The following is a 19,812-nucleotide window of genomic DNA, read 5'->3' on the forward strand; positions in this document are numbered from 1 at the left end:
TTTGGGTGCTCCGAGGTGTCCCCGTGGCCTTGCAAAAGCCCGCAGGTGGGCTCTGCATGGCCGACCTCAGCCCAGGGAAGCAGCAGCGGTCGGTGCCGAGTTTTGCTCCATACACGTGGTACAACTTTCTACGTGTGTTCTGGACTTTTTTGACCGCTAGACCCTTCTTTTGTGGTGCTCTGAGGGGCCCAGGGCAAAACAAGTGAGGAGAGTCATTGCATGTGTGAGATAAAAGGTTGGACCATCACTTCTGTTTTTCAATAGGGATTTTTTTCTTCCTGTTGTTTTTTCTTTTTTTTTGCGGGAGTTGATGCTTCACCGATTGTCGGGTATGTCTAGAGACCTGCACTGCGGCTCCTTCAGGAAAACAGTCTCCAGAACGGGAGGGCGGCAGGTAAGAACGCCCTTGCTGTACAGCCTCCCTCGCTATAAGGAAACTCAGACTGCTCTGCTGCGTGGGTATGATCCTGTAACATTTCAGCAAATTATACAAAACTCTTTGGTTATTTAACACAATCGTTTACCTGAAGGCTATATTAAATCCAGGGCTAACTAGTAAGAGGGATTTAACCTTTTCTACATGGAAGTATGGAAGGAAAAGCTTAAATAACTACAAGAAATTATAAGGCTAAATGTGATTAATTTCCATTTGTCAATAGTTATATGAGGTCAGTTGGCAAAAAGTGTGAGAAAAAAATTGTGGCTACATTTTAAATATGACTAGAATTAGTTTGTCTAACAAATGTCTAATGCTGAGCCAAGTGCTGTGACCCTCACTCATGTCGAGCTGTGTTTGCTCCTACACAGGTATGACCACAGTAATTTCCAGAAGTATTACCAAACATGAGGAAAGGCTGCAGACTTTGGCACTACATTTTGTGAACATAATCGGGTTTTTGTTTAAAAGCAAAAAAGGTAAAGTAAGTGATTTTTTGCATTCAAGTTAACACCTTCAACAGCATGGACCGTTGTTCCCAACTTATTTGTCTCTCCGTATCTTCCAAGCACCTTCTACTTTGGCACCTTTGAAAAGAAACTTTAATAAATAAGGAAAGGAGACTCATTACTGAACTGTAATAAATAACAATAACTTAATCTTAATAAATATCTTCTGTATATTTATGTCTCTGAACGGATGCATTGCATCAAGTAGTCTCTGCTCACTCACAATGACCAAATATAAACGTAGCTACGCAAGTGACATTAGTCCTTTGTAAACCAAAAGAAACACATTTTGTGTATGCCAGGCTTATTTCACTTACTATACTAGGAAGAAGTGCTTAAAAACTCCATTTGTTTTCATAGGTAGCAGAATAATGAAATCCTACACTTATTTTGAAGAAACGTGAGATGGAAATAACCAAACTTAGCCAGTAAGTAGAACTGATTTGCTTTGTACTGACACTGGTCCTACAGAACTTGAGCCTGGGAATTTTGACTTTTGCCTGATACCATCTTACATTGGATATTAACCTCATTACAGTTTAGAAGTTGTCTTAAGCGCTGAAGAACCAACCTTCAATGACCAACAGCACAACATGTCTTTGGGTAGAGCTGAGGGCACAGGCTCAGCTTCCTGGTGCAAGTGGGGATGACCCCATAGCAACGCAGTACTGCAGGGCTGTGTTTTTAAGCACGTTCCTCATGGATGCAAGTCTCACTGGTGGTGGACCGTGTCAAGTGGAAAAGGGAGCACATATGCCATCCAGCTGTTGGCATGTCCACCTAAGCTTTTATTTACTTTCCTGTAGGACATCAAAAATCTCCATCTCTTAAGCCATTTCACACACCCCAGGCTCCCCGCCCCTCGTTCCGCATTCTTGGTCCTTTTTTTTTTTCTGTTCTGAGCAGACACATCCCCGGGAACCTTGGTCCCTCTCTTTTCATCATCGCAGGAATGCAAAACTGGAGCCACCTCCAGTGCACAAGAGTCAGACACATCCACACCTTTTTGCGGAATGTTTTTTCAGTATGTGGTAAACCAGGTTATCATCCAAAAAGGACAGGTCATCATCAAAGGCTGTGGGTCTGCAGCAGGCTTGCCTCACTTTGTCATTGACTAGTTTTTTCTTTCTGGTTAAGTTTTTCAGAATTTTGTCATACGTGGTCTCAACTGCATCACAAGATCCACTGCAATACCGGAAGATGAGTTCTTCTTTGGTTTCATATCCCAAATCCAAGTCAGTTACGTTTAAATGTATTTCTGTTAAGACACATCCCCGATTTTTGCCCTTTTGATTCCTCCTTCCCTTTCTGCTGGAATTCTCTACATTTGTGGCTGCACTTTGCCGGTTCCTCTCCCGCCTAGAAAAAATTGGAGTCTGTTTATCTGGCGATCTCCTCAGTCTCTTAATAGTGGCTTGAATAAAGTCCACTACCTCATCGAACTGATCTGGGTAATCCTCTGGCATATTAGCTGTTTAAGGAAGAGAGAAAATGCTTTGTAACATCTCAGTTGTCATGAAGTTTGTAGCTCAAAAACACGAGACACATGCAAGCTGCCCTGCCCATGACTTCAGACACACTGAAACCAGGAAAATTAGGAATCATAACTGAAACTCATCTGGGGGAAAATAAATGAGATTTGTATGTATCTCTGTAGGTGTCTGCTTATGCTTGGTAGCACTCCAGCAGATCTTTCAGTACTGAATGAACCCAGTCAAAATTGAGGGAAAGAAAAGCACATAATGATAAAAGTATTAGTTAATGGGTGGATGAAGCTACATTAGGGAGGTTACACAGCCTCTTCCCAGCACAGCAGAACAGGGATGAGGTTTCTTTGATGTGGTTTTGTGACAGCAATCATTAAGTGTTGTCTTTTCACATCAGCAATGGTTTGTATTGTCACAGCCACCTATCAATAAGGTTTTCGAGCAGGACAGAAGGAGGAATTTCCTGGGGTGCCAAGCTGAGCTGTTATTCTTGGCTGAATGCCTGCTTTTTAATGCTTTTAGGCGATAATTATTGTCAGAGCTTTTGAAAATCATCTCCTAGAACTATTTTGCATCACAAAATACTTATTAGACTGGGTAAAAATAGGTCAGAATACAAGTATTATATTAATTTTCAAGGTAAATTTTATTAATGCATTTTCTTCTTATAAAGTTAAAATAGCTATTGCATTTTTCACTTGATATGTACTTTATTAGAGCTAAGTTATTCAACTAAATTAAATGTTAAAGTCAATGAAATATTTTGACACTGATAGAATGAACCTCTTCAAGGGAGGTGAAATTCAATGTGTTATTCTGAAATGTTCTGAGAATTCAGTTTTTCATCACAATTTGAAATAACATCACATTTTGAAATCATTATGCTTCCCATGTACTAAAACCCTCAGTGCAATTTACGTTAGTGAAAGCAGTGATTTAATGACAGGTCAAGCTGACAGAAGTCCTTGTCTAGATGCCTTTATCTTATATTACTAACAACTGTATATTAAATACATAAATAAAGTTGCAGTATTTAGATTGTTTTTCTCATTCATTGTGCCAAAAATTGAGTCTTTGAGGATTCTCTTCCTTTGCAGGGAGACGTAAGAGGATGCTTCCTTCTGTAAGTAACTTCTAAGTGTTCACCTGCACAGCAGACTGGTGTCACGTATCCAGCCCTGTATTGAAAGGGGCTTCATCTCCAAAGGACACCTAAAAATCTCCCAGGAATTTTCAAATACTTGGAAAAGTGATGCAGTGTGCCTGGCCAGGTTTTGATGCCTGCATTAAGCCACCACACGGCTCTCACCCAGATAGGTACTGAGACAGGAACGGATAAGTGGCCACAAGTCAGGGCCACGTTTCCCTACTGAGCACTACAACAGATAGGAGTTCTGATGGGAGACTGTGCAGCAGAAGTCCCCAGACCATATGTGATGGCATCAATTCTTTTAAAAGGAGAGGCAAAAGTCTCCCAGACCAGTGGGAGTTTCCCAGTGACTATGAAAAAAACAGGAGGGGGTACAATTGTTTACATGGGTGGATAGTGATAGGACAAGAAGGAATGGTTTTAAGCTAAGACAGAGGAGGTTTAGGTTAGATGTTAGGAGGAAGTTTTTCACGCAGAGGGTGGTGATGCACTGGAACAGGGTGTCCAAGGAGGTTGTGGATGCCCCATTTCTGGAGGCATTCAGGGCCAGGCTGGATGTGGCTCTGGGCAGCCTGGTCTAGTGGTTGGCGACCCTGCATGCAGCAGGGGGGTTGAAGCTAGATGATCACTATGGTCCTTTTCAACCCAAGCCATTCTATGATTCTATGACTCTATACAGCTATACAGGACCTGAACAAGGCAGGATCCTGCACCAAGCCCCATATTCTTGTAGACCGATGGTAAGCACACATTTCTGGCTCTCCTCTGGCTTTACCTCTCTATAGCAAACCAAAACAACCACTATAAGAAGTCATACCTACTAGGTGGGCAGGTAGCACTGGATGCCCCACTTGGTTCTGTTGCAGCATGGGATGGTCTGTCTACACCAAAGAATTCTGCCCTTCTAAGCAAGGTCTGGGTCAAGGTGGTAAATGGGATATGTTCCATAAAAGCAGGAAGAGATATACTCCATGCTCAGTCAAGTAAGATGACCCACTTGGCACTGTCCCAGCATCCACTGCTGAAGTACAGGCTTGGCGCTGGCATAGATATGGATGGAAAGGGGCAGGAGGCACTCGCTCTTGTTTATGTGGGACAGTGGACAGCCACGAAGAAGAGGATGGGAGATTGCTACCGGGAAACTCAACCTATGCCTGGAGACTCATGTCTGATACTTCCAGCTTTAAACTTATCTACTAGCACAGCATGGGAAGTAAGTTTTCCGCTACCCAAGGAGGTAGAAGGAAAACTTTGGATTTCCTGAAGAAATAACAACCCAACTAGACATACTTTTTTAAAACAGCTTGCAGTTCAGCTACAAAAATGTCACCCACCCATGTGATAGTGGGTGACAATACAGGAGTATACTTGAATTACTAATATTAATCTGACAGCTATAGTGTCCCACTGTCCTGCTCAAACCAGTGAAGTACGGCCTAGAGAGCAGACAAAGGGGAAAAGGCCCAAGCAGTGGTCTTTATCCCCGTTTGGAGCCCATGCTGATATCCATTCTGGCTCATGTGTGAGATCACTATCCCAATTGCACCAAGGGAGCTAATGTCACTGAGAACTTTCTGTGCTGCAAAGAAGCCTGTGATACTAAGATGGAGTAAACACACTGTGGAACAGACATGAACAGACACCACTAATGCAGGCATGGAATGCCAGCATAGGAGAAGGTGGAAGCAGAGGGGCAAAACTAGATCAACTATCAAGACAACAGGATATCAACTAGAGGAGCCTATGGACTTGTTGCAACTAGAACCTGGGGTAATTAGCAGCATGACTGACTCACTAATCTCACTAGGGCTCTAACACAAATCACACAGGAAGGACTCCAAGCTGTAATCTGGGATGAAGCATGCATGGCCAATACAGCTAAAGAAGGTGGAGATCCTTGCTCAGCTCATCCCCTCTTGCAACATCAGGCCACTTAGGAGACTCACTGGGAGAGCTGCCAGCACTATGAGTGTGATGAATGCCAATTTTCTGTCTCCAGGGTGGATTTCCTCTTCAGCACAGGGAATTGGAAAATATCCCAAGCAGATATCCAAATCATTACAGAGGAGTGCAGTGACCCTCAGTAATTTGGGGATTACATCACTGGAAGAAACACAAGGCACAGAGGTGATATTTGGGGATATTTGGGAATTTGTGAGAATGGTGGTCACAAAGTCCCACTTGAGGAAATGTCCTGGACCTATCAGCCCTGGACAGCGAGTGCCTACTCACCTACAACTGCTTGTGTTGTATGAGACCATGTCTGTACATAATTTTAAACACAATGGTAGCTGTGTTACTGGGCTACTCAGTGAATCCTTGTAAGTTTTCATAAGCAATAATACTCCTCTACCCAAACTAGTCACTATCAACACAGCAATACACTTTTTGACACCTTCCAACTGGACTGCAGATATGCCCCAGGTTTCCTCATGTAGTTTAGTACTATTTGAGGAACAAATCCAACACCTGCAGTCAGCCAGACTCTGGTTGGCACAGCTGGATACAGTCCTACAAGGCTGAGCTTTATCATGCTCAGCAGCAAGGACCCGAGTTGTTAGTACAGCATCAAGTGCAGCTGGACCCAGCATTCGCTAAATCATTGATCCAAGCTATGGGATGTACCCAGAGTGGCTTGGTGCTAATTATCCACTATGAACAGCTTGCAGGGTTTTGAAGGAAAACTTGAGAATCAGGACAGCCATATTATGACTTAATAGGTGTATTCTGTTATCCAATGAGCAAGGGTGAAAAACAGAGGGCCTGGAATTAAATGCTGTATAAAACAGCTGAAGTGGAACCCTGGGCAACCAAGCAGAAGTACCAACCTTAACACAAGGTGTGATGGGTTGAAACAAGGCACTAAAGATAAGTACAAAGGAAGTTACCACCAGATATCACACACAAATAAGCAATAACCACTGACTAAGGACTAAAGACCATAAAAGGCTAACAGGCAGCAGGGAAGGTGGAGAAGATGGACAGTAGGACCACCCTAGCCTCACCTCCCTGCATTGCAGCCACCACGTGATGGGCACTTGTTTAGTCTCTGCACTGTGATAAGTGATACTGGGGAGTTAGCGGATGCTAAGCTGTGTGGTCAGGGAACACCAGCACAAGGGCAAGGGCTGCTCTGGCATCCAGTGCTGGACTATGATCTGAATAAAGACACTTGATTCAGCCATGATATGTTTTAGTTAGTTATCTCTCTGTTGCAAACACTGCTTGAAAGCCATTTATAGTCTCAGAATGAAGATAAACAGCCTGGCAGCTTTGCTCTCTAACAAACAGCGCTGTATGGATCATGCTGGCTTGACTCCACAGTAGAAAGGGCTTTCTGTCAGGTTTTCACATCCCTGGGAAAAGGGAATTATCATCCCTTCCTAAAAAACACACAGTTGGCATGTGTAAATGTGTGTGTTATATTTACACGTACACACATACAAATATATGTAATTACACACACACATATTTTTTCAAAACAAACTGATTTACTGACAACACTTCCCTTCTGGTGGAAAAGCTGAGAGAACAAACATGACAGATGCTTGTGAAGCTGTACAAAGTACCAGCAGAAAATGCTCAGATACTACAGCAACAAAAGCGGCCAAATTCCTTCTGAGCAGTAGTCCCTGGTCCCTGGCCCCAGGGCATGAAGGAATCAGAATTTAAAAATACGAAGCCATCTAAGATGGGATCTGATAGCCCACAACAGCATGTGGTCAACATAGGTTATTGAAGGAAAGACCATAAATCCTGAAAGGTAACATCCAGCCTTGGGAGACACAAGGCCTCTGTGTATCTTGCTCACAATGTGGGTAAGGGCTGAGCTCAGTACGACAGAGCTGAGCCCCTGCCACTGACAAATGCTGCCATGAACACTCACAGGACTGATGCAAAGTCATCAGGTTTTGTTCGGGGTTTACATTACAATTTTGAAGGCTGTTTCCTGACTGTTGAACTCGCAGAGTATCATTTAGCTGAGCTTCTGCTTCCCATGGTATTAAACCTCTCATTCCATTCTCTCCCCTCTTAACTCTCTCACATTCCAGGCATACAGATGTTTTAGGATCTGCCTAGCCTCTGCTTAGCACCTGCCAGTGGAAGCAAGGGGCAAACAGTGCTGCTCCAGTGGGAGCTGTGGCAACCACACGTCCTCTGCTCCTGTTCATAAAGTCACAGAACTGTTTGAGTTGGAAGGGACTTTTATGTTCATTGGGTTCCAACCCCTCTGCCACAAGCATGGAAATGACCCATTAGATTAGGCTGCCCAGGGCACCACCCAACCTGGCCTTGAACACTTCCAGGGATGTGGCACCCGTATTTCACTCTCCTGTAGCTCCCTTCCCCTCCCACTCTTTCAGCGCTGTGCAAAGAAGTGAACACTCAAGTAGGAACAGGCCTCTGGTGGCAATCGCATCCTGAGTGAGTTTTCTAGTGCCAGAGTGTCAAGAGCAGGGGCTACGAATGGCAGCCCACAAGCCACTCTGCTTCTGGACAACCCCATCTTTCATGTCCAGCTCAACCAGGGCTACTGATCTGCCAGAAGTTTCTCAAAGGATCATAGAATAAATAAAAAATGTAAAGGAGGAAAGAAGAAACATCACAGGACTGGTGAATACACACATCCAGAAAAGTGACCAGGCTGCAAGTAGAATTGGTCAACACCAGATGTCCCAAATTTCAGGATTCAAACAAGAATAAAGAAATCAGATCCATTTTATAAAGATATTTAGAAATCAAGAATATCTGCGTCTTCTGATTGCCATCTGCAAACCCTCTGCTTGCCTTCTGAACCTGTCAGGCACAGTCAGATCAATATTTTAACTCATTTTTAGGTTAAGAACTTCCCTATTTGAATGCAAACCAAAATTCTTGCCCCACTGCTACTCTCGAGAACCTAAGGCTTTGACCTGCCTGTCCCCTGCACAATTCCCATCCCCTGGACACTGCAAGAGCTGGCAACAGGGAGAGGCTCCTGCAACAAACATCTCCAGGGCTCCCCACCAGCCCCTGCAGAAAGCCACCCCAGAGCTGTGCTTTGAGTATGCAGGGAAACATGCCTTCCTGTGGGCATCTTCTCTGCTGCAGCTCCCCAGAGCCTGCTGTTGCATTTTCAATTAATTAGAGACACCATGTGCCAGCAGGACAGGGATCTGGTGCCTGCACTTTTGGGAACACTGAACAGTGGTCAGACAGGCTTCTACCTAAAATAGCTCTAAATGAATACCCAAAGCATGCTCACTGCATTCTCGAGAAAACTGTTTCCATTAAGGAAAAATGGGCGTTTTAGTTTCGTCTGTTCAAATGGGATCAAAATTACATTTTGTAAAACTATTCCTTTTATTTCACTAGCAACAATTTTATTTTAAAGCCAAATATTCCCCCGCAGTGGTAGTAACCCAGCATGGTAGAGCAAGAAACCCTCTGTTTGTACCTGACCACAAATTGGTTTCAGTGGGAACAGATGGACCTTCAGCTTTTGAGAAAAAATTCCAGTTACTCATTTTGGTGCCTGGGTATGGATTTAAAAGGCTAACTACAGCCTCTACTAACCATGCTGTCTATTTTCTTTTACAAGAGAGGCTTAAATTCTATTAATTGCAAGATAATAATTAATATCAGCAGGTTTTCCTTTTTATTTTTAAACTCCTAAAACTTAAAAGTTTGAGGTTATGGGAGACTCTACTTCATGGAACAGATTTCTCTAGAGATCTCAGGAAAATATAAGTGCGTCACAGGAATCTCAGCTGATATTCTGCATATCCTGAGTTGAAGTGATGTAATAAAAATCACATAGGTATACTAAAAATGATAAAATCAGACTTTTGTTTTATACTGTAGCTTCTATGCATGCATTTGTGGAATATTGTGGGTACTACATCAAAACATCATGTTAAACATTTAATAAAATTACCAGGATAATATTTCACTTAAACATTGCTGTCTTTCAATTACAGAGGCTCAAACAACAGCATTCAGCATCTAGTTTAAAGTAAGATTTCAAATTTCAGTGGATTTAATCCTGCTCATTATAATGATAAGTGTTATTTAGAAAACTCGGATGCAGATCTCTGTTAGGATCAAATGGCCCCTTTTCAAAAATGGTTCTCGTACTTTCATCTGGGCCCTTAAGTTAAGTATTTTAATTTCCTTTCCTTCCTGATTAAGTTTCCTCCAAAGTTATAATCACAGAGATGTTTCTTCCAAGATCACTTGCTGGTGGGAAATATATATATATGTAATATAGCCTTAATTGTAACCGCAATGAATCACACTCATTTTTTTCACTGCTTGTGAAAACTTTTCAAACTTTAAGAGGGGAGATTTAGGTTGGATATAAGGAAAAAGGCTTTTATAGTGAGAGTGGTGAGGCACTGGCACAGGCTGCCCGGAGAGGTGGTGGATGCCCCAGCCATGGAGACTTTCAAGGCCAGGCTGGACCAGGCTCTGAGCACCTGACTGACCTGTAGGTGTCCCTGTTCATTGCAGGGGAGTTGGACTAGAGATGACCGTTAAAGGTCCCTTCCAACTCTAATGATTCTATGATTCTATGAAGATGACTCTGGTATAGCATTTATTCTTTTTTTTTTTTAATGCTTATCTTGCTTCGTAGTATTGTTTTCAGGTACTTCTTATAGTGGGTGGACAAGCTCTACAGCAACACAGAATCTCTTCATCTCACACCACAAAGTTCTATTTTAGGAGAACCTTGGAGCAACCTGTTTGTGGAAGTGTGACCTTAGATACATTAAAATTATTCATGTTATTATCATTTTGCTTCGTAAAGGAAGTGTGAACTGTTATGGGGACAAAACATCTCTTTTATTGAAAATGAAGTACTTTTTATGACAACAAAGCTTATTGTGCAGGCTTCAAATCAAAGGCAGCTGATAAAACTGGCTATACTGAAAGGTGTTCACGATTTAAACAATTAAAACATACCTTTCTAGGAATGTCTTTGCTTTCATGCCTTGCATGAAAATCTGTGAGGCTAAGAATGAAATTGAAACCAGTCAGCTGTATCCATTAGGAAAAAGAGCATCACAGACACCAAGGGCAGCTCTTCTCTAAATGTTTAATACAGTTCTGGTTCGCTACATCGCTGCCTGCCTTGCCAGCTTTCAGGAAACAAGCATCCCTGCTCTTACGCAGAAAGCTCTCAGAAATGGGCCTCTCACTGGTGTCACTTGTCTCTAATTAAGGCAAAGTGCTAAGTAACCAGGCTAAGTCACCTGGAGGATGGTGCTGGGGACACACAAACCAGTCAGATACAATAACGCAATACTGGAAACAGGCACAGGTTTCAACTACCTGGTGTGCCTGTCACTAGCAGGCTGGCCAAGCTTTGTATTTGTAGCTTTCCAGCTAACCCTGCCACTTCCCATAGGTTGGTCATGATGGAAATCTGCAGAGTACTTCATATTTCCACACTGTCAGGCTTAATGCCTCCCCTTGCATCCTTTGCCTGCTTTCTCACAGGTATGAGATGCTGAGTCTCCCCAGGGAACCTCACTCTGTGGTTCCCACCAGAAGACAAGGCAGCAGCAAGATAATTGTAATTGCTGTCAGTAGGGCAATGGCTTGATCATAACAAGAGGAAAAATCAAGGCCAGATGAACTGGATGAAGGAAAGGAAGCAGTCTTGTGAGCTGACTGGTCTGCAACAGTTTCTTGTTCATCTGGTCAAAGTGTAAGTTGTTCCCAAAGTTCTGCCTGACTCAGGCTGGGCACCCACCGTCACCTATCTTGGATGGTCAAAGGGGTGTTGCATCTTGAAACCAGGCAGGATGTGGCTTCACCTCTGACTGAAAACTCTGAACACCCAGCTCTAAAGTAGTGAGGAGCAGACAGTTTTTCGAAAGTTGCTCCCAAGGTTTTGTTACAGACCATGGTCCAGCCTTAACATACAGGGGTTGTGTGGACACTGAAGCACTCGAGACTCTCTCTGCATGGGTACAGCATGAACAGTGTAGAAGGGAAAAAGAGAAGCAAAGTGGACAGCCTCTTCCTGAAGACAGTGATGGAGCTGGAGCCAAGTCTAAGTGCAGCACACAAAGCTTACAAAGGCCTTGTATGCCTCCACATCTGTATCAAAATGAAGAAATCTATGGATTACCAGTACAAGCTTGATGTACTGGTAATCCTTTGTTCTCTTCTGTCCTTGAGAGAGCCTTAAGCAAGTACGTATTACTGGTTTCAGGAAACCTGTGACCTGCATCAACAACAGGGTATGCAGCCACCTAATGGACACAGCACAGAGACTTTAATGGAGGAAATATTATTGGTAACAAGAATAAACTCTCTTTAGCATTTCTGGTGCAGAAGTGATCCAGATCAGCCGTCACACAGCACCTCACGTTGGTCATACATTTCCACTTTGGAGCCAGCTCTCTGAACATGAACAGCACAACTGAAATTACAGCAGAGCACCACCACAATGACAGTTCAACACAACTCCCATCAAGCAGCTGCTCCTGAGCTACTCTTATGCTGGATCTCTCGGCTTCAGGGGTGTGCCAAGGAACAAACAAAGGCAGCAATGCAGCAGAAAGGGGCCCCATTCCAGCCTCTATCCTGGAGCAGTAAAGCAGAGTCCTGTGTGCAAAGCCATGACTGATGACGCTGCTGGGACAATCTCTACTGCTATTTGATTTTGATCTGACCTATAAACATATGTTTACTTTCTGCATGTCAACATTTTTTGCAGTAGGCATGATATGGAAAGTTTTAACATCACAGTTTTGAAAATGTTCTTATTATAGTAACCAGCTCATGGCACTCGGGCAAAAACTCTGCCACAGAACAATCATGCTGGGATGTGTGGAACACGCCTTGTCAGATGGTGTCAGTGGCTGTTCAGAGGCAGATGGGCTCTGAAAACCTCTGCCCTCTTCCTAGCCACTGCACTGGATACATGCTTCCCTGTTAGAATTTTTGCAATTGCTGGTTTTGTCAAGGAAATGTATGTTTGGGATGGGAGCAGAGGTGGTCCAGACATTTTCATACACCCTTTTACTTGAAGGGGATGTGACCATCTTGCCTCTATAACACTGCCTTCCCCAGATGCAGGAAAACAAGTATTTTGAAATCAGTGTTTGATTCTTTTTGGGCCTCCTCCTGTTCAATAATCACTAACGCATTTACACGAGTCCCACTGAATTTGAAGAAATGCACACAATTGAGTAATTTTCAGTCCTGTATCAGTAGATACAGACTAAAGCTACTAAAAGCTACTAAGTCATCCAATGTGACTTTATTCCTTAAAAAGAAATGCTGAAGTTTGAAATGTCTTAACACAATTCGTTTTCTGTCCTTGATCTTAAAAACAGACATTTTTGTGTCTTAACACTTTATATGTACCTATCTCAAGTATATCTTTTAATTTTCTTTCTTCTCTTTGTAAGCAGGACTGGATCACCAAGAATCATTGAAGTCTTTCCTTTGGTTCCACTTACCAAATAGTACTTGTTCTGAAACTACAGCTGTTTTTGTCAAAAGAGATCACCCTGTGGTGTTAACCATTTTACCAACACTAATACGTCAGTGACTTATTTAGATGTCTGATGATCCTGAACATTGTTATGTTACAATATTTAATATTCCCCATTTATTACCTGTCATTAGCTTATTTCCATGGAAATATGAGAATCTTTAACAAGTGTTGGTTCTGTGGGGTTTGGCCTGTGTACTGAAAGTTTTAATGCATGGTGGTATGTGCGTGGGATGAAGACTGGATATTTGCAGTAGGTATTTGCTCTATTTGCTGTTACGGAGGATGGGACTCCATGACCCCAAAGACTTTTCTTAGTTTCTGTAATTTTAAACCTGCTTTGTGCAGGAACACTGTAATTTACAAAGACAGTGCAACCCATCATTTTCAGGATCCTGTTCTGGTTGGTAAATAATTCCTCTCCTAGCAATCCATTAACAGCCATTACTGAGCTGGGATTTCTAAAACATATTCATGAGGCCTATGAAAGGTGACCACGAAATGCTTGTAAGGTGTGTTATCCAGCAGCCCACATCTGCAAAACATCTAAAAGGATCCACACTCCCACCAGAAAAGATTTTGAGGCCCCTAAAATGAAAAGGACCGAAGACATAAAACTTTAAACAAAGGATAACTGTTAAAATGAGAATAAAACCAGATTCTCTTGCATTTCAATCATTTTCTCCTTAGATCTCAGAACACCCTTCTTAGGAATATATTCTGCAGATATACCTGACACTGCATAGACAACAGATTCTAAGGCTATACACATCTGGATTTAACCAGATGTGCCTTGCTCTTTCTTTTCTAGAACTTTGCCTATGAAAAGAAGATGACTTTGAATGCTTGAGATTTCTAAATGACTAGAAAACCTGGGTGTGCCCATGCAAACAAAGTTTACTATATATATGCTGGCCCAGTGACATATGCACACTCGATCTGAGAGTGGATGGATGCACCGGCTGTACTGCACACACACAGATCAAATGACGAGTGTGGCACCTACTCATTTGCTCTGATGCACTGCATTTACTGTGCATGGGCAGGTTACCTCTGTGGCTTGTGACTGTCTTACTCTAAAGCACATCTGCTGCACTTCAAAGTGTTTTGGGCAGGAAAGCCTGCACAGAAATGTGGGAGTTCTGGTTTATAACACAAAATATGTCTAATAAATACTGTAGGGAAGGTCATGTCTTCATATGGAAGTATAATTTAATACTGTTTTTGCCCTAAAGAGCCCTATAATATCTCTGTTCATCCTAGATACCTTCCATACTAGTTGACAAAGTTCCAGCTAAGTGCAGAACCTTAATATTAAATACCTCAGTAAGGATACAAAGAATGCTTAACAGAGGTGAAACACAAGTATAATGTGGTGTATATGCTATAACATGACAAAGGAGATCCAACAACAGTTCACCATCCTGTAGCCAATGAGCAACTCAGACATTGTAACTAAGAGAAACATTTTTCCCTTCTATTAGAAAGTGAGGTCTTTCATTTAGTTTTGTATGTGGTACTGTTAGCTCTTACTAAGGATGCCCATCTGATCAAAGGACTTCTTGACATGTTCTAGATGTTGGGATACTTCTGTCCTCACACGTGCTGATTTTGGCTATAGGGGGCAAGCAGTTAGAAAATGTATTTTCTGGAACCACATGTAAATCAAACCAAGTATTTTTACAGTAATTTTGTTTATATTTGTTCTGTTCACAGTTACAATTTAATCTAATTACGCCCTTCTACCTGCAGACCATAGCATGAAGAAAAGAAAGAAAGGGAGGATTTTCTAACTCTACAAACTCCACAATTACTCTTCTTCATGTGAAATAAGCTGTCCCGTGAACACTGATGCGTAAAACACCTACAAATGCTGGAATCATCTCAGATGCGCTACAGATACAGAGGCTACTCTCACCCCAGTGTCCAGTCCAATAAAAAATGCAGAACACTACAGTGCCAGCACTCTGCCATATCTAATTACTGTCCTGAACAACGAAGGTCAGTACATTACACCTGATCAGCCTGGGAGGTTAGGACCTTGCCTGTAGGCTGAAATGAAGAAGGGTTTCAGGCCAACCTGAAAGAGATGGGGTAGCATGAGGTGATCTCAGAGCACTTTGCAGAGAAAGCAGACCCATCAAATGAGAACACATAAACGTGCTGAAAGTCTACAAACAAAGATCTCCACACCAGCAAGGCAGATGGCTAGCCCCTAGGAGTGGGGCTTGATCTCACAACCCTACTGACCACGTCTGAAGGTGGCAATCAGAGACCTGAGCCTCTCTCTACCTAGCCTGCACCGGGGTCATTTTAGGAGAGAGCAGTGCACTCCAACTTGAGAGCATGTGGCACCCCAGGCAGACGAGCCAACACGGGTGATGATGGAGCTCCTGGCACTCCATGAGCTGCCTGCAGGGGCACTGGGCCATCAGCCCACAGAGACACAAGGCACTGCAGGACAACCTGTAGGCCTTCCAGCAGGCACACACATACCTGCTGCTTGTAAGAGAAACCGCAAGATCCATGTGGTACAGGCACAGCCCCTCTCATGTATGTTGTACCTCTCCCTTGTATAGGAGGGTATGTGCCACTAAACGGTGAGCAGAGAGAAACCAGTGTACCAAAGGCCCCTGCTGTGGCTATCCAACATGGCAGCTGTGGCGGAAAGGCTGCGGCGTGTCTGGGTGGGATCGGCCTCATGGGCTCTGTGCTTGCAGCCTGCTCCCAGACACCACAGCCTTTTAAATCAACTAAAGCAGTGTGAAAGTGATTCAAAGTATTTCACCACATTCTTACAGGCACCTCTCTCCCCTGACTCACCCAACTTGGCAGCACGGCTGAGAGAAAAGTCTCCAGCGCTTGGCCGTGGGTGCTGTGCTGCTGCTGTGCCAAGATCACAGAAACTCCCTTTTTTTCTTCCTGACTTCTGCCATGAAGAGCAGTGTCGGTATTTTCCCTTTGCAGCCAGGCTACTGATTTGTGACCCTCGTGGCTGAGAGTCAGAGGCCAAGCTAACAGCCCTTTCTGAAAGGCAGTAACCCAGGATCCCTCTCTGCTCAGCAGAGCCCACTCTGTGCCCTGCAGGAGGGGTTGTAGGAAGGGGCTGCCACAGCTCAGGTGAACGCAGCTTGCCTTTTTTCCACTTGTTTAACCATCCACAGAAAAAAAAATAGGAAACAATGACAAGTTTTGGACTGCTACCCATCCCCTTGAGCTGCTGGCGAGAAACCAGCTCACAAGGAACCACATTCCCAGAAGTAACTTTTAAGATAAAAGCGGCATTGTATAAATACTTCCTCCTTGGAAAGACAGAGCACTAATGCTCTTCAGCCTGTGCTACCTCTCCCCCAGTGCTCTCCTCAGCAGAGCGCCAGCACTGCAGCAAGCCTATACTGATGTGTCCCTGCCTGCGGTGGGATGCCTCAGTGCCCTGGTGTCTTCTCCACCATGGCCCAGTGGCAGGGGACACGGCTGGGCAAGAAGAGGCGGAAGCCTCAGGGGGGAGAAAACAGGATCATGGAGAAGAAACAGAGACCAAGAGGCTAAGGATGCAGATGTACGCATGGGGAGACACGGACAAGGAGCTGGATGTCGGAGGGCGGGTGCAAAGCGGAGTTGTGGCATGCAATTCTCTCCTTGGCGCCTGCATGCTGCCTGAGCCTGGCTGCTCCCAGGGAAAGCAGTGCAAGGCTGTGGCCAGGGCTGCCACGGCTGTATGGAAGGACGTGCCTCCTGATAAGGAGATAAAAATGAATCCTGATTACGGGATTCTCTCTGCATCCTGCAATGAGCTAAACGAAGAGGGCTGAGCAAGGGCAAAGGGAGCAACCTCTGAGATGTATCTCAGCCTTTACTAAGCGAACATCTTTACGATCCATGTGAGTATTTTGTTGCTTCTTATTGAGCCATATTAACTCCCACTTTAAAAAGCTGGCGGTGTTAGCCTAACACTCACATACCACTGCGAAAATCCTCTATCTGCTATTGTAGTAGACCTATTATTAGTGAGCCATTATTATTATCTGTCATTTGGACTGTAAGCTGTCTTACTGTGAGCTGGTTCATGTGGATTGCTCTGCACGGAGCTCCCAACCCCCCCCACCACTACTCTTCTGTAAATTTCCGTGTGGACATACTAATTTGGGGATAAGGATCCAAGGAGGATTTAATGAAACTCAGCAGCATTCCAAGATGTGTACAGTGCCTCACACTGTGGCGCCCCGTCTCCACCAGGATCGGTGCCCGCTGCAGACAGTGAATAATTGCATTGGCAGGGCTGAGCACCATGAGCAGGCTGAGGCTGTGGGGAGGGAGCTTCACTGCCTGCGTCGCACAGCGTATGTACCCGGCTCTCCCGCCAGCTCCTCTGTACACTACTAACCTCCTCATCTCTCTACGCTTTCCAACCAAAGGGATCTTAGCACTGCCAAGAAAGCAGGGACAGAGCGGGGGACAATGCAATTGCCAACCTCAGGCTTTTGAGGATGATTTGTTTTGGAGCTACTGGAGCCAGACCAGAGCTGGCTGGGGCAGACGTGGGGGCAGAAATCTGGGGGACTGTCCTTTCCTCACTCTGATGCCTGGGCAAAGGGGAGCGGGTTTAGCAAGACAGACAGTGGTGGCTACAAAGGGGAATGTTTCTTACAGTCACTGTGCACAGCATAGGGAGGCGGCAGGCTGATGGGGGAGAGATCGTCTTCAGGCCCCTCTACCACTGAAGGGGGCCCCTCGGGAGGCATCTTACCGGCGGGCAGGGGTGAGGTGGAGACCGTGTTGAGCAGCACCACGCAGACAGCCACAACATCCCATAACTTCATCTTAGATCTCCTTCCAACACGGGCCCCTGACAGGGAGGAGAAGGCAGGGTTAGCTCCCAGGTGCTGTGCTTCCCCAGCCCTGACCCTTCCTTGCAGCCCTGGGGGCAGCAGGGGAAAATAACCTGTGCCCAGCTGTGCTCTCCCCCTGACTCCTCCTGATCCTCTCGTCCCCAGCATCTCCCAGAGCTGCCATCTCACCATGAGGGAGAGGGGGTGCGGGTTGGCCACCAGCTTCTCTTTGCCCAAGGGATGGGAAGGTGTGAGTGCGTCCCTGTGCTGGCAGCCAGGTCACCTTGCGCTCACTCTCCCTCAACACCCAGGCAGCGCCAGGGCACCTGTCCTCTGGCTGGAATGAGTTGATCTGGGCTTCAAGGCTGTGCAGCTTTGCTGTGTTGCAGGCAAACCACCTTTCCCTTTCCCCTTTTCTCTCATTTCTTTATACCTTTCCTTTTCCTCTTCCCTTTTTCTCTCTCCCCCTTTCTTCTTCCCTTCCACCTTTTCTTTTCCTCCAGTCCTCTTTTATGTCTCTTTTCATTTTCCTTTTTTCCTTTCTTCTTTCTTTTCCTTCCCTTTTTTTCCCTCTCCTTTTCCTTCCCTTTCCTTTTTTTCCCCACTTTTCTTTCCTTTTTCCCCCCTCTCCTTACCCTTTCCTCTATCCTTTTTCCTTTCCCTCCTTTTTTCCCTTTCCTTGTTTCCTTTTCCTTTCACTATCTTTTTTCCTTTTCATTTCTATTTCCTCTTCCATGTTTTTCTTTTCTCTTTCTCTCCGTTTCCCCTTCCCTTTATTCATATTTCCTTTTTCCTTTCCTCTTTCCCTACCTTTCCTTTCCTCATTCCCCTTTCATTTTCGTCTCCCCTCCTTTTCATCCTTCTTATTGTTTTCCTCTCTTTCTCCTTATCTTCCTTTGCTTTTCCCTCTTTCCTTCTCCTTCTCCTTTCCATCTCTCTTCTCCCCTTCCTTCTTCCTTTTCCTCCTTCCTTCATACCTGCCCTCACACACCCCGACACCCACCGGTCGAGATTACTGCTGCCGCCAGCCCGCGCGGTGCCCGCAGCCCGGCCCGGGAGGGTGCAGCCCCGCAGAAGGGACGCGCGCCTCCCGCAGACCAGAGCTCGGAGCCCGCTATGCCTGCCGGTCGCGGCGCAGATCACGTCCAGGCACCGGTGCTGCCCTCGCACCTCGCCGGGTCCGGGGCCTTGTGCTCCCGGGGAAGGTGCCCGCCCCGACCAGCCCGAGATGCCGCAGCACCCTCCTCGCTCTCACCTCCGAGCTGGTCTCGTCGGACCCGAGACGGACATCAACGCCGGGGCGCCGAGCGGCCGGATGGGCGATGCATGTGGGCCAGTTCGGGGTCCAACCGCCGGGACCGTCTTTGCGCGGAGGAGGCGTGGAGAAGGGGGACAAGGTCGCAAGTCTGGGTGGAGGCAGAAGGCAGCCGCCAGCAGAAGCCCCGGCAGCGTTCCCCGCCGCTGCCGCAGGTGCTGTGGCCGGGGCTCTGCACCCGCTCCGGCCCCGGAGCCGCGCTCAGCAGCGGCGGGAGCGGCCCGAGCCGCGGGGAGCGCCGCCTGGCAGCGAGAGCTGGCTCTGGGTGCTGCTCTTGGGACCCTGCCTGGAAATCTGAGAAAGACACTCCATCAACAACTGCGGGGAGTCAGATGAAGACATCAGGGCTCCTGTAACGCCAGCTGGTCCAGCACCGCGGGGAGCCGCGCACCGCTCGGACACGCGCGCAGCGGCAGGAAGGAAAGAAAAAAAACGGGGGAAAAAAAAAAGGCAGCTGAGGAGGGGAGGGAAAAATAAAATAAAATCACACCACCCCCCTCAGCCTGCTGGGAGAATCAGAGGCCGGCGCTGGGATCTGCAGGGCCGGTAGCAGCGGCGGCGGCAAGGCTTCGTCCTCCAGATCGGGGGTCCCG

At 45.6% G+C, this 19,812-nt stretch overlaps 1 protein-coding gene across 3 annotated transcripts; it reads right to left on the bottom strand.

The window, feature by feature from the left end:
- GDNF (glial cell derived neurotrophic factor) lies at positions 910–19,247 on the bottom strand. Of its 3 annotated transcripts, XM_021381221.1 has the most exons (3): positions 19,160–19,247; positions 17,724–17,921; positions 910–2,416 (listed from the first exon to the last, which is right to left on the bottom strand). In XM_021381221.1, exons 2-3 carry the CDS (start codon positions 17,893–17,895, stop codon positions 1,932–1,934), a joined length of 657 nt encoding a protein of 218 aa, XP_021236896.1. In that variant the 5' UTR covers positions 17,896–17,921; positions 19,160–19,247; the 3' UTR covers positions 910–1,931. The 3 variants fall into 3 exon arrangements, with proteins under 3 accessions (XP_021236896.1, XP_021236895.1, XP_021236894.1); XM_021381220.1 differs by lacking the exon at positions 19,160–19,247 and having other exon boundaries at positions 17,823–18,371; XM_021381219.1 differs by lacking the exon at positions 19,160–19,247 and having other exon boundaries at positions 17,724–18,371.

This window comes from Numida meleagris, chromosome Z (assembly GCF_002078875.1).
Source record: "Numida meleagris isolate 19003 breed g44 Domestic line chromosome Z, NumMel1.0, whole genome shotgun sequence".
NCBI classification, from domain to species: domain Eukaryota; kingdom Metazoa; phylum Chordata; class Aves; order Galliformes; family Numididae; genus Numida; species Numida meleagris.

Excerpts from the sequence above, each read along its gene's own strand:
- GDNF (XM_021381219.1), bottom strand. The coding sequence starts at position 18,096 with ATGGTGAGATGGCAGCTCTGGGAGATGCTGGGGACGAGAGGATCAGGA. Across the intron at positions 2,417-17,723 it reads CTATGCTGTGCACAGTGACT|CTAATATGCCAGAGGATTAC; the intron begins GTAAGAAACATT and ends TTCCTTAAACAG.